Source organism: Saimiri boliviensis, chromosome 2 (genome assembly GCF_048565385.1).
Source record: "Saimiri boliviensis isolate mSaiBol1 chromosome 2, mSaiBol1.pri, whole genome shotgun sequence".
Classification (NCBI taxonomy): Eukaryota; Metazoa; Chordata; class Mammalia; order Primates; family Cebidae; genus Saimiri; species Saimiri boliviensis.
Genome location: NC_133450.1, coordinates 224257439 through 224272178, shown reverse-complemented (window position 1 = coordinate 224272178; position 14740 = coordinate 224257439). Strand labels below are relative to the sequence as shown.

General features: G+C 41.2%; 1 protein-coding gene across 7 annotated transcripts in view; it reads right to left on the bottom strand.

The window, feature by feature from the left end:
* Nucleotides 1-280: 280 nt before the first annotated feature.
* The window catches only part of LOC101042123 (transducin-like enhancer protein 4), a 150455-nt gene continuing 135995 nt past the window's right edge, over nt 281-14740 (bottom strand). For all 7 annotated transcript variants that reach the window (XM_074395471.1, XM_039475006.2, XM_039475002.2 and 4 more), the window contains 6 exons: nt 7130-7379; nt 5815-6062; nt 4205-4352; nt 3761-3911; nt 3327-3403; nt 281-1168 (listed from right to left, as the gene is read on the bottom strand). In XM_074395471.1, coding sequence (XP_074251572.1) covers nt 1061-1168; nt 3327-3403; nt 3761-3911; nt 4205-4352; nt 5815-6062; nt 7130-7379 — 982 coding nt within the window. In that variant the 3' untranslated portion in view covers nt 281-1060. The remainder of the gene's footprint in view (nt 1169-3326; nt 3404-3760; nt 3912-4204; nt 4353-5814; nt 6063-7129; nt 7380-14740) is intronic.

Below are 14740 nucleotides of genomic sequence, written 5' to 3'. Positions count from 1 at the left end.
TCAGGAGAGAGTCCGTTCTTTGTGTTTTTCAGAGGGAGGTCTCTGCAAACCCTCCTCTGCTGTCCTTGTTTTGCAAAAGACTTGACTTGCACAGCAGTGGGAGTCCTCCCCGTAACTGTGCAGCTCCCAAAGAGCATGCCACAAAATAACCCATAATTTCTCATAACAAAACTGACTAAAGATAGATATATATATATATGTATGTATATATGTACATATATATATATATATATATATATCTCCTTTTGCAAAGAAACGTGGCAAAAATATCCAGAAGGGATTAAGTTCTCTCTTTGAGGCCAAATTTAATTTGTTCATCTGTCTATAATACAATAAAAAAGGGAACTAAAAACATATTACAAAGATACTTGTCAACAAGTCAAAAAAAGAGTCCAATAACTTTGATCGAATATAATCTAAAGCTATAGATATATTGGTTAACGCTGTCTAAATAGACCCAAGTGAGTATGAGTTGGCCTGTTGTGTTCTAATTGTTCAGCCAAATTTCCAAAGATGTAGAAAACAAAAACAAAAAACCTAGTAACAACACAGCATATTGCTTCCATGTGTAATTATACATTTCACATCTCTATACAGTCATTAGTCTACACTTAGTGACATTTTAAATCAATTATTTTAAACCTTCCTTTCCCCCTCTTTGCCAAAAAAAGGGGGGGAGGGGTATCAAATACAACGCACCTTCATTATCAATGCAGGAGCAGACAGCTTTATTTAGTCAGTCATTGTTAGAAAGCCTTCTTTAAACAAAATAAATATATTACAGATATAATACATAATTAAAGATTCTGTTCACTGTTAAGTATGCTTATTCCATGTTCTTCCAAGTAGACAGCTGAAGATTTGGTATCACAGGTTTTCAATGACTATTCACAATTCAATAGCAAGTGGGAAGTGAGGTTAAGAAAGGGGATTAAACTCCACAACTGCAATGAGTATCTGAAATCCTTGGTTTTAGATGCGGGGAGAGGGGGTGAACAAAAAGGATGATAGAGCAAAGTGCTACAAGGAGGAGGAGTCCAGTCTGCATGAAGATTTGTCCTTAATAAATAACTTCATAAACCGTGGCCTTCTTATCCCCAGAGCCAGTGACAATGTATTTGTCATCCACAGAGATGTCACAGCTAAGCACCGATGAGGATTCTTTGGACTAGGAAAGAAACATATAATCAGAAATGTTAAATTCTGAAGGAAAACCCCATGAGTATGGAGGACTTGGAACAAATGCAAATGTTTAATGTGCTCCTTGACCAAACAGGAGCCCCAGTCAAGGAAAGGTGGTCACGGACAGAGCTGCTTTTTTTTTTTAAAAAATGAGATAGGGTCTCCCTCAGTTGCCCAGGCCAGAATACAGTGGTGTGATCATGGCTCACAGTACGCAGCCTCAACGTTCTGAGCTCAAGCGATCCTCCCACCTTTGCCTCCTAAGTTTCTGGGACTACAACACTGGTGTATCCCATCACACCTAATTTTTTAAACTTTTTTTGTAGAGACAGGGTCTTACTATGTTGACCAGGCTGGTCTTGAACTCCTGGGCTCAAGCGATTCTCCTGCCTTGGCCTCCCAAATTATGCCTGAGATTACAGGCATGAGCCACCACGTGGGCACTTTCTCAAAATGGCAGAGCTGGATTGGATCCATGCTTGCTAACACCTCGCGGGGTCAGTCAGAAACAGGCAAGCCAATGGTATGAGCACCTCTGCAGGCAAAGCAAGACCTTGTTTCAAATACTATTCTACAGTTAAGGCGGGGGGGTGTTACTGGCATGAAAAACCCTCAACTTTAAACACATGGCTTGGAGTTAGGTTGAGTTGTAGAACACTGCAGGTCACTTAACCGGTTGGCACTTCAGTTTCCTTAAAACAGCAAACAGGTAGACATTTTACCTGTCTACCACCTCAGAGGGATGCAGCAGAGTTCAGTAAGATCAGATATGAGAAATGGCACTGAAAACACTACATTAAAAAAAAAAAAAAAAAAAAGAATATAAAAATATTCCTAGTAAAAAAAACTAATGTTCCTACTGTAAAAATGTAACACAAATTTGCAAGAGGGGAGAGGTTCAACAGTTGCACAAAAAAATGTACCTTACAGTTTTGTATACCATATTCAACTATAGTATGAAGGATTCAATGTTAACTTTTAACTAAATTGTGCTCATTTAAAATGAAAACAACACAGGATTTTAACCAGGAGTCTGAATACTTTAAATCAGGCGTCCCCAAACTGCAGCCCCCTGAGGCCATTTATCCGGCCCCCCGCCGCACTTCAGGAAGGGGCACCTCTTTCATTGGTGGTCAGTGAGAGGAGCACAGTATGTGGCGGCCCTCCAACGGTCTAAGGGACAGTGAACTGGCCCCCTGTGTAAAAAGTTTGGGGACGCCTGCTATACTTAAAGACATAGTAATAATGCTTACTATAAAAGATGTACTCTAATTTAAAAATTTTTTTTTTAAAAAGTACAGTTGAGACTAACAATTGGTAATCCATGATACGAAAAATGCTGTATTAAAGTATAAGCTTCTTGACTGCAGCAATGGGCTTTTTTTTGTCCTACTGATTATCTTACATACTATTTTGAATTTGATGGAATTAATCTACTTTATGATGACTTAATATCACTTGGTCAAGAAAACTGCAAGTCTATTATATCACTTCTAAAAAAGAATACTAGAAAATAACATCCTAAATATAGAAAGTTAATAAAGGCAAGTCTTTCAACTTGCCTACGAAATTCTCACACACCAGTAGGAGAGGAGGAGAGAGTGTGTGTGTACACGTGCATATGTGTGTACGATGTCTACAATTTGGTCCTTCTACAAATAATTTCACAAGCTATACAAAGTTCCACTGAGCAATAGGAAGAATAAAAGTTCACAAAACTCATCTTTTATCAAACTGTTCCATAAAACTCCTCTTTGGAAAAAATAAAATCAAAAACCTAATACTACTTAACAAGAGTATATTTAAGCAAAATGTTTGACTTTAAAATTAAAAATTAAAAAGACATACATGTACAAAATTCTCAGAATACATAAAACCTCTACTCCAAAAAGGATTGATGATGAAGAAACAGTGAGCAGTCAATCAGGCACAGTGCTGGTTCTGAACTCAGAACACGGGGACTATCCCCAGCTTCATGGCTTGTGCTGTGAAAACCTCCCCTTGGACACTGTTTCCTTCTCTGGACAATGTGAATAATACTAGCTCTGCCCTCCCAGGATACTTCTGCACATTATTAATCTGAGAGAATGTGCAGAGAGTTTGAGTAAACAAACATAAGCAGTAGTTAACAAGTTCCATGTTACCTGGAATATACTGGCCCCATAAGGTGTTCTCCAGGCATTCAGAAGGTTGTCCTTTCCAGTGCTTACAAACCATTTGCCTACAGGTAAAGGGTTTTGAAAAAGGCAATGTTTGTATTACTTTGTCAGACACCAAGATCTGCTTTACAGAACATCAAACTATTCACAGAAAACTCACCCATTCGTAAAAAAGTAACTTTCTTTCACGTCAAAAATAAAGCCAGTTTTTTTGGATTTAATGAAAGTCATTAATCCTTAAGGTTAAAGTGGATTAATGCCAGAAAATTACATGATGTTGGGGAAGCAGGCATGTAACAAGAAGTAATAGAATTCTGAAGAGGGGCATGGTAATGAACTCAAAGGTCCAACCTGGAAATAAAAACACAGGAAGGCGGAAGAAGCAATTCTTGTTGAATGGACAAAAGGTGCTTGCTTACCACAGTGGGCAAACTTGAGCGACAGCACACAGCTCTCGTGAAGATGTAGTTGGTATTTGTCTGGCTTGGTGACATGCAAAACTTCCACATTGCTGTTCTCCATCCCCACTGCCAGCCACTCTCCAGTTGGGCAATAGCCCAGAGAAAAGATCTAGGATTAAAACAGGTGATGGTGACAGTGGCCACAGTGGACATGCTTTTTCTTATCTGGGAGGTACTATCTCTTCTGCAGATACTACTTAAATTATGAAGAGAATCAAGATAATTTGAATTGTACAGGGCAAAACCAAAGTCAAATGGGTAATTTCAAAGTAATGAGTCCCCAAAGTGATTAATCCAGAGTCAAAAGTGACATCATCACTGCTAAGTGCACTGCCTCTTCTTTCAGTAGGTAATATGTTCCATAAAACCATACCTTTAAAATGCCTCAGCCACAGATTATACCTGGGAGGTGAAGTCGTGCTGCTGCAGCTGCCGCCCCTCGCGCAGGTCCCAGGACCTGACCGTGTTGTCCAAACCACCCGTCCAGAGCTTGGTGCCATCATTAGAAATGTCAATACAGCTGGCTCCGTCTGTGTGGCCCTGGAATTGCCTGAAAATGTCAAAATGGAGGGAAAGGGCTTGAAAAGTTAGCTTTTAATTTAACTCAATTTAGAATTCCTTGATGATTAAATTTCAATGCAGGCTTATTTATAGATTTCATTTTGGTTTATTATGGTTTCTAATTATTCAAAGTAATGACAAAACTTATACAAAGAGATGAAAGTTTAACTAAAATGCCAAATCTCCTGTACTTTCTGCTCGGTTTTGAATACTTAGGAATTCGTCAAATTACTTTTACATGAAAACATGATTGATATTACTAATGGGAAAAAAAATCTCTAACCGAAATTTACAAAAGAAAACACGCCTACACATCTATGAACTAATCAAAGATATATTCTGAGACCTACTCTGTCACTATGATATGAAGGAAAGAGAGAATTTAATTTTCCCTTTTAGAAAGGACTGGAGATGGCACAGGGAGCCATAGAACTAGTCCTGCCAGTGAGCAGCAATGTGCCTGTGGGCAGCTGTGCAAGACAGAAAGCCAGTCTCTCAAGTCAGGCACCTGGCAAGACGCTCAGTGTCAAAGACTGGCCCCGGAGTCACTCATTGCAAAACGTACCAAGGTCACTGGGAGAAAAAAGGGTTAGAAGCTGCTTCTCATAAGAGCCTGCCTGATAAGCAATGAAAGTGATGATTTACTTTGTTTTGGAATCTATAGGTTTCAGTCCTTTGAAATAACAGATAGTAAAACCCTCTTCCTTTTACACACCTGACTTGTAGTTACGTCTGCTTACCACCTTTTCACACCCCTTAGCTGATCATTCTGCTTCCCTGCTAATATCTTAGGTATTGAAATCTAGAGACTCGTTTCAGAGCTTTTCACATCTACTAACACCAAATCCCTTCCATCTCATTTGTAAAGTTATGTCTACCCAACCTCAAAGGTGGGACAACAGATCATCTAGACCATTTCAGAGTGAGTTGTACCCAATACAGTGCATACGCCCATGGGAGTTGCTAAATAGCTGAAGGAATGAACCTGTTAGATGTGTATGGCACTCAAGACAGTACCATACACTGTGAATCTTCTCAATGAGGATCTATCAACAACAGTGGTTTGTTAGCAAGCACAGATGGCAAATTACAGATGTCTAATGAGCTCATGAGGTCATGGAAACCTTATGTACATTAATTATGTCAAACTGACCTTATTTTGTTAAAATAAATTGGTGATGCTTTAGTATACTGTCAAAAAAACCCTCAATTTATGAAGTTCAAGTAGTACAGAAAACAAGATTTTTACATTGATAATTTGTTTTAATCTTAAAATGGACCTGTTCTGAACAATTTTTAGTAAGATAACTGTATCTCATCTCTTTTCTCTTCTCTTCTCTCTCTCTCTCTCACACACACACACACACACACACACACCCATACCTACATAAACAGCACATTGGCACAATCGGCTCCTCCTCACAGCCTGGTAATGGATCCTACTAACCTACCTCACCAAGGTCTGGTTGTGCAGATCCCACACAGCAATGTTGCCGTCGCTGCAGCATGAGAAGCAGACCTTGGAATCCGGGCTGATGGCCAGGGCATAGCAGGCAGGGGCCGAGGACGTCAGCTCCGCTTTGATGCGTGGGGTCGGAGCTGCCAGGTCCCAAATGGACAAAGTACTGGCTTCCCCTCCAACAATTAGGGTGCGACCATCAGGGAGCAATCTGCAGGAACGGATGTAGTTATCCCTGTTCTGTAGAAACAAAAACCATCAAGAGATTACTCATGAGGAAAGGAAAACAGCATTAACATGAGAGCAGAAATCCATAAAAGTATTGTGTTCCCTCCTGGTTTAATGAGCCATTTATACTTATGACAATGATAAAATGTATTAATGCTAGAAAATTACATGAAATTAGGGAAGTACTTAAACTTGATCTACAAAATTTAGTACTGAGATATTTCATCTTAATTAGCATCAAAATGCAAAGCTCTAGACCCACTCCCTCCACCACCAAATTAACCAACTGCTTCTATCATTTGCAATACAGATACACAGATACACACATACACTAATGCAGGAGCTCTCACAGTCTTGGAGTATGCAAACTTGGAACCTTGGTAGACTTAGGCTCAGTTTTGCTGCTGAAAGGTCCTGCTACTGATGCCAAGAAAGTTTTAGGGGTAGATCCCTGGCAGTGTGTTCCTTTTGCCTGGCCCTGAATTACATGACTAAAGGGCATCATGCGTTTGATGAAGCTGCACCAGAGGCAAGACTTGATCCACGAGTATTAAGTAACAGAAAAAAAAGTTCTTCCCAACTCATGAGGTTACGGGAATCTTATATTATGTTCAATTGATTAAGCCTCATGTTATAGCAAAAATTCTACTAAACTGATGTTTCCTAAGTAACTCAAGGGCAAAGGCCAGAGGAGCAGCTGAGGGACTATCCAGTATTTGCCACATGAGGTAGTAAGTTACTCTTTACATGCGACAGAAGATAATATTTAGGTGCATGCTCATATCACTGTATAGGCGCTTAGTTTGCTTAACATCAGAGAGGAAAACAAGTGGTTTGCCTTTTCCCATAGGAGGCAGAGTTAATAATCAGTGTGGTGCACGCGCCACACATGAAGACTCGATCACCGTGCCTCTAGGAAGCAAAAGACACACCTCCAAGTGAAAGACTGCAGTCCACTGAAGAGCAACTATCCACCTGGGATCAACACCATGTGGTGCTACTCATACATGCAGTCCTCTCATCATCCCCTCCTGTTTTCTGAATGAAAGTCTAAGTCTTGTTCATCCATGTTCACTCACCAGACAGTCGAGCTGGGAGACAGGACTCTTATTGCCAGGGTGGCTGATGTCCCAGACCTTGACGCAACCCTTCCCGCCCGTGTACACGTGTCTCGTGGGGTTGCTGATGGTCACCGCGCACACCACCTCCCCGTGGTTGAGGGTGTTGATCTGGCGAGCGTGCCGGGGGATTCCGGGTCCAATGAGGGCATCGGGGGGAAAAGGGACAGGCTGCATCTGACCGTCTGCGCTAACATGGAAGGAGTATGCCCTAAGGCAATGAAGAGGAACAAACAAAGATGGGAATGTAAAAAGGTCACTTAGCTGTTCATTGTAATGAGATGAGAAATAAAACACCTGCAGTGCCACCGTGATTTACAAACAAATCGAATTTACACATACGGTGTAAAAAACATAATTTCAGAATCATGCAGCTAGGCTGCTATAGGGCCAGATCTCAGGCTGACTCTGTAAAAGCTGCTGTGGGACATAGGTAGTTACTTAGAATCTCTAAATTGCAGTTCTAATCCCTAAAATAAAGAGAACGCTACCTATACCTCACAGAATTAAATGAGATAACCAACATATGTGCAGTACCCACCTTTCAGGGATGCTCTATAAAGCTGCACTGCCTTTTCTTGTGGATGAATCTGAGACCTGTGACGAGACCTTGCCTATAGATCAATTCATTCCAGGCAAGGGACTTACTAAGGGAGATGAGTAGGTCAAAATCATGAAGCTTTAAGGAGTTAGAGCCTCTAGGCTTAGATGTTGAAATGACAGATGTGTCCAAAAAAAAAAAAAAAAAAAAAAAAAAAGAGGGAGAGCGAGAGATAAAGCCCTATTTTAAAACCTTGATCAGACTTGACAATCACAAATCCTAGTAAATCCAAATGGAATGAGAACCTAAAAAAGTGTCCTGACAGACCTGAAGGCCTACCTGTGAGTCTCTCTTGGCAGTTCCATATCTAGCTCATTTCCAGGGAAAGCCCTCGGGTGGTGAAAGCATTTGGTTCTAAAATGCAACTTAAGTTACAGCAACAACAGACTCATTTTTATTTTTAGGGCACTGAAGTCAGGAAGGGGGGACAAGTGAGGCTGCTGTGATGCATGTCAGGTTTCTGAAGCAGAAGACGCCAGTGGCAGGCAGGAGGCAGCTGGGCCTATCTTGGGGACTATGATAGTCAACAGTCCATTTTGGAAAAGATGCTATTCTATTTGAGCACAGAGCTTGGGAATCTGCTCTGCTTACGGAAAGTAGTTTACAAAAGACCCAATAAGGGAAAGCACTGGTGGGTAGGATGGGGAGCTGGACCAAACTGCGCGGAGTTGTAGAATTACAACAGTTTATCATTCTTTAATGCAAAAATTTACAGGCTGGCCACATTCATCACAATTCAGTCCATTACTGAAGAGGCCTCAACTACCTGAATGTTCCAAGAAAAAAATGAAGCATGCATTATGGCTGTGGAAGATGAGAGCACCAGACAGTGGCGGGCTTTTACTTTCTCTGCAGACTAGGGAGTGTTGTAGAACATAGTATGTGAGACTTGCTGGAGTGGAAGGAGGTGGGAAGCTAGGAAGCCAATCTTGCATCAAATCAACAGGACTTGGAGATACACGGGATGTGTGACCTGAGAGAGAGATGCTAAAGAAAACTCTGTGGCTTAGAACCTGGGTGACTAGGTAGATGGCACTACCTTGTGAAGGTGACAGGGAAGCATAACTTAAGGTTACACCTGTAGGGAGGTAAAGGATTTGGTTTTCTTGAACTTCGGGGCAGAAATCCAAGCAGCTGTGATTCAGGAGAGGGGTCAGGTTAGAATCATCCATGAAGAAGTGATGGCTGAAGGTAAGGGGAAGGCAAGAATCCCAGAGCAGATTCTGTAGTGAGAAGCAGACTAGATATGGAATCCCAAAGAATGTGGACATTTAAGGAATCTCCAGCCAGAGTAGTCAGGGAAGTAAATTGTTAGTAGAGATAATAAAGTAGTAAGGGGGAGAAGATGTTCCGTCACATGACAGTTTAGTAAGATTCATTCACTTAACACGTATTTCTTCAGTAGCCCACTGCGCCAAGCATTATGGTAAGAATGGAGTAAGAAAGAAAGCCACATACCTTCTTCCCCTGAAATTATAGCCTGAGGGTCACACTCATAAGTGAGATACGCACATAAATAACTATCAAAATGTCAGATGGTCAGTCAGTGTGATGAACAATGCAAGTCCCAAGGTAGTCTAGGAACTTGACGGAGTGAAAAGGAGAGGGAAAATGGCAATGGGCTGCAATATAAAGAATGGGTACGAACTGTCTGAAGACGGTATGATGATTAGGAGTACGGCAAACATGAAAGCCAGAGCAAGAGAGCATGCTAAGTATTCATTTATTCAGCAAATATTTCCTAAATGACTCATATGTTCTAGGTCCCCTCAGGTGCTGGGGAATCAGAGGTGAACAATACTGACAAAGAACCTATCCTTACACTAGTCTACATCCTAGAGGGGAAAACAGGTAACAGATAAATAAGTAACCTCAGACATTGGAAAACACCATTAAATATACAGACACAGTTTCAGATAAAAGAGAGTACAGTGGCACAGGGTGGCAGTCGGTGGCCCTCTCTGAAGAGGCAGCATATGGGCTGAGAGCTGAAGGAAGGACATGGGCCTTGCAAATAAGTCATGGGGAATGTGCCAAGCAGAGGGAACAGCAAGTGCAAAGGCCTTGACCAGAACTAAGCAAAGAGACCAGAGTGCATTCAGTGGCGAGCACATAGGATGTAAGGGTGAAGGGCCAGGCACAGCCAAACTAAAAAGGGCCATGTAGGCTGTGAGGAGTACAGATATGACCGAGTAGATCAGGAAACCACTGGAGACTTGTGCAAGAACAGCGACATGACTCCGTTAACATTTGCAAATGATCTGGTTGCTGGGTGAAGAATGGACTGCAGGGAGCAAAATGAAAGACAGCTAGTCAGGGGACTACGTCGTAATCTACGGAAGAAGCACGGGCTTGAGCCTGGGAGACAGTGGCAAGTTGGAAACAGGACGTAGAGCACTCGGGCTGAGTGGAGGCACAGAGGGTGGCACTGAAAGGGATGCTTAGAATCTGGAAGTGACACAGGGGTAATGACAAGCTCTTGTAAACCTGTCAATACAGGTGAAGAGGGAAGATGTTCACTAGAGATGAGGAGGTACAAGAATTACCATGAAGATACGGGGGGAGCCGTCTTTATAGATACCAGAGTCAGCCAGGATTATGGCAGCCTCCGGGTGATGGATGACTCTTGGCCATGTGTCAAGTCTTTAATACACTGGGAAATATTCCCAACAAGGTAGCGGGCAGTCCAAAGGCACACGCCTGAAAGGAGCAAGGTTTTCACAATCAGGTAGAAAAGTTCTGTTCTTGGAGAGGCTGGGGAAGTGGTGGCAGCCATGGCCGTTATTAACCCCATCACTGGTGCTGAGGTCAGTAAATAAAATGGAAAGGTCACCCCTTAGAGGGCTGCGAGTGAAGGGACCACCTCAGGAGATGACCAAATTTCAGTTCAGATAAGGAGAACATGGCAGTAATGCTCATGAAAGGCAGAGGTTCTGAGGGATGATGACCAGGAGAAAGGCTAATTGATTTAGCAATTAAGGGATCATAAAGACTAAATCTTAAAGGGAGGGAAAGGAAGATGATTCCAAGTTTAGACGGTGTTATACATTCTTAGTAATAATTTATTAGAAAAGTCATCCCATTCTCTAGAATCACTAAATGGTTTTTAAAGAGCACTGAGATTTTAAATAGTTAAGAAATCAGGCACACAATTTCCTTCAAAGTCTTCAACAGGACAGTCTTCACCTCTGTCCTGTGAGCACTCTGTCAGCATGTACTGTGTTCCTGGAAAGAGTCCTTTCAAAGAGTCCAAATGAATTTCAACAGCCTGCTTTCACTAAGGACATTAATGTGGCCCTCTCTTTGCTATTAGTATACATAGAAGGCACTCAGAACTGGAAAAAATAAAGCTGTAGTACATGCTTATTATCAGATTTCGGTAAACTCTTTGACTGTAACTAACAAAGAGTCTGGAATGTATGAGGGAAGTCAACATTGCTAGGAATCAGAGAAACCCAGGCCAAAGGACTATTCCTTTTTATCTAGTTTAACTTACTGATGTGTTAAGTGCCTCCTATCCCTATACTCTGATGTGAACGTCATGCTTAGGATACAAAATTAGGTAATGCACCTGGTATTGCCCGCAAGTGACTAACAATCTAGTTAGCAGAATGACAGAAAAGTACAGAAGTGAATACAATATCAGGTCACATTCTAATGGAAAGTATTCTGAAATGTTTTGAAAAGGAAGAATAGAACTTATATTTCATGAGAGGGAGACATGGTACTAGAGATGGGTTTTTAAAGAATGAAAAGATATCCTCAAGTAAAGAGAAAGATGGAAAAAAATTTTCTGCAAGAATAGCAGAGAACAAGGGTTCCAAAAGGATGAGGTGAAATGATCTGGGAAATCCTTGAATTGGTTTTAATCCAGGAATTCATTCATTCAACAATAACCCCACAGTAGGTAGAGAGAGAAACTGGTCAAGCACAGTCTGCTAAAACATACCAGATCTATACCTCTATATAACTGAACCAATGTAATGCTGTAAAAGGGAAGGACCAGAATGCCAGCCTGAGGCCTTCCCAGAACTGACTGAAGGGTTTTTTGAGGGATAGAGGGTGTGTGCCATTATTGGGCAAAGCCATTCATAAAATAAACTTGGTAGTAAGGAGTAGGATGGACAGGAGGAATTAAAATCAATTATTCCTGTTGGGTATGGTAGCTCAGGCTTGTAATGCCAGCACTTTGGGAGGTGGAGGGTGATGGAGCACTTGAGGCCAGGAGTTCAAGACCAGTCTGGCCAATATGGTGAAACCTTGTGTCTACTAAAAATAAAAATAAAAAAATTAGCTAGGTGTGGTGGCACATGTGTCTGTAATTGCAGCTACTCAGGAGGCTGAGGCATGTGAATCGTTTGAACCCAGCGGGTAGAGGTCGCAGTGAGCCAAGATTGTGCCACTGCACTCCAGCCTGGGTGACAGACTGAGACTCTGTCTCAAACAAAAAACAACAACAATAATTATTCCAACAATTTCAGAAAGAGGTACTGTGGGGCTTGAACTACGAAAGGGCAAGGATGGTAAGTTAGAAGGTACAGTGGATATAAAATCCCGTAGGACTGAATTGATGAGATGTGAGGAGGGAGCTAGAGTAACTGAGTTTTTAGCTCAGAAAAAAAGAAACACTGCATTTGTAGTTACCAAGGAGGACCTAATTTACAGAAGTACTTTCTGAATATAATGAATTTGTGATGCAAGTAACATACACTCAAGATCCCTAGCTAAGATGCCTAAGAAATAACTAGAAACGCAGGGCTAGAGGGAGAAAGTGCAGGGAGTCAGAGAAACAGAGTGACCTGAACTCCCCTTAACATGTATGCGCACACACACACACACACACACACACCCCCCAGGTCAAGCTGCTTCAAGCAAAGAGTGGCTCTCCAACAAACATGGCGATGAGAACAAGAGACAGTTGAAGAAAATGCTAGGCTTGGACTTTCTGACATAACTACACTTTGAACGATACAAATACTTGCAGTTTGCTTTGTTAAAAATGTGTGTTGAAGTTGTTGTATATGGATTACCATCTTGATGAAGACCCAGCGTATTTAAGGAAGGCTTTCTGACCTTGTGCTCATTTCCTCTCTGAGGCCCCGTTCTGCTGTGCTCATCTCTCACGCGCATAATACCCTCTCCACATTTCCAATGTGTTACAAGATGGCATTTGAATTTGAGGTCACAATTAGAGGTCTGGTTATTGTATTTTACATTGACGTATGATAGAAAGCTCAGTTCTAAATAGCATACAAACAGACCAGTGAGTTGGCCAACAAATACTCGTTGAAGGTTTCTACTATGCATCGGGTGTTATTCTCAATTGAAATTCTTGCCTTATAAAAATAAGCCAATGTAAGAGTCAGCTTTCTGAATTGTGAGCAGCCTTTAATCCACTAACCTGAGATCTTCTATTTTTGCTGTGTTCACACATCATATCCCATACAATCGGTACCATGATTTTAATCAAACAGTTAGACACTAGCCACAGAAGTCTCCATTTGAGTAGCAGGTGGAGAAGAAAGTCCATTTTTGGCTTATGTTGAAATTAAACTATGCTGTCATTCCAACTATATATGGAGTGCAACGTCTGCTAATTCACCTGAACAGACAAGAGGACTCAATGTGAATTATCCAATAAATATTACTTTATTCATTAACTTGGAACATGCACTTAATTATAATTTCTGATAATATCTAACAATTCATTTTGTGAAATAATTAGAAGAGAGACTCACACCTTGTATAAGTCTTTATGGAGAAAGGTAGTTACATTGTGGGTATGTGTGGTGGAGGAGGAGTTAGGTGATTTTTTTATTTTCTAGCACACTTAAAAAAGTCTTGTCTTGAAAAATATGCAGAAGAAAACGTTGCACAATTCTGTATCTTATGACCTGGACAGCCACCTAACTGTTATATTCATTTCTGCTGTAAAAATCTATAATAAAAGTATATTATCTCTATATGCATATGGTGAATGTATATGCTCTGTTACATAAAGACACACTAATGACCCATCTTCTTGGGTCACTTCTGCCCCTAAAACACACTGTGCCTCCTACTACATAAGTAGCTGAAAACTGGATAATATGCTGCGACAAAGCTAAAAGGGAAATAATGCTGGGGTTGACCAAAGAGCCACCATGTAACAAATGTGGCACTGAATGAACGCACAACATATTATTTTACTTCGTCTCTTCACATCCTTCTTGCTGAGGAGGTGCCATTCCTGATTCATGGATGAACTGACTAAAGCTCACAAAGCAATTATGCATAAAGTCACTCTTCCCAGTGGTCAACTGGCAGAGTCTAAACTCAAACCTGGATCTGTCGCACTCCCAAACCCATACTCTGTTGACAGCACCACATGCTGCCTGGTAAAGTGTCATTTGTCAACTGCAGTAGATGTGAGTCCGTCACGCTCATAAACAAAAATTCTCAAGAATCCTCCAATCCATTAACCCGCCCAAAAGGATCTTAAACATTTAAACATTTTATAAAATCAAAAGTCAAGACTGGAGGAAGGGAAGTCAGCTCAAGACTCAGAAGTACCACCTGAGTCACAGCAGCTGTGACTCCACAGTGATTTAACTGGTCCAAATCCCCTAGCCAAGGTGTTTCCTTAAACACACCCACCAACACACTTACTTACATCCCTTCCACCTCAAAGCAGCAGGTGAGGCAAGAAGCACCATCTCATTCGCTCTAGTGTTAAGCTACAGCTCTGGGTACAGCTGTTGGTTACCTAAGAAGTAACTATAAAACAAGGGATAGTACTTCTTCCCTAAAGGAACCCTTCCACTTTCTCCACAAGTTCATATGAAACTTGTAGGTATCTGGGTCGTTACTTGTTTAATCACATAACCTTGTTATTTAGCATTGCTTGAAATAGACCCAACTTTGACCTTCAAATACATCATAGTTCTTGGTCAATAAGACTTGTCAATCAGTCAACAACTATTTGCAAAGCA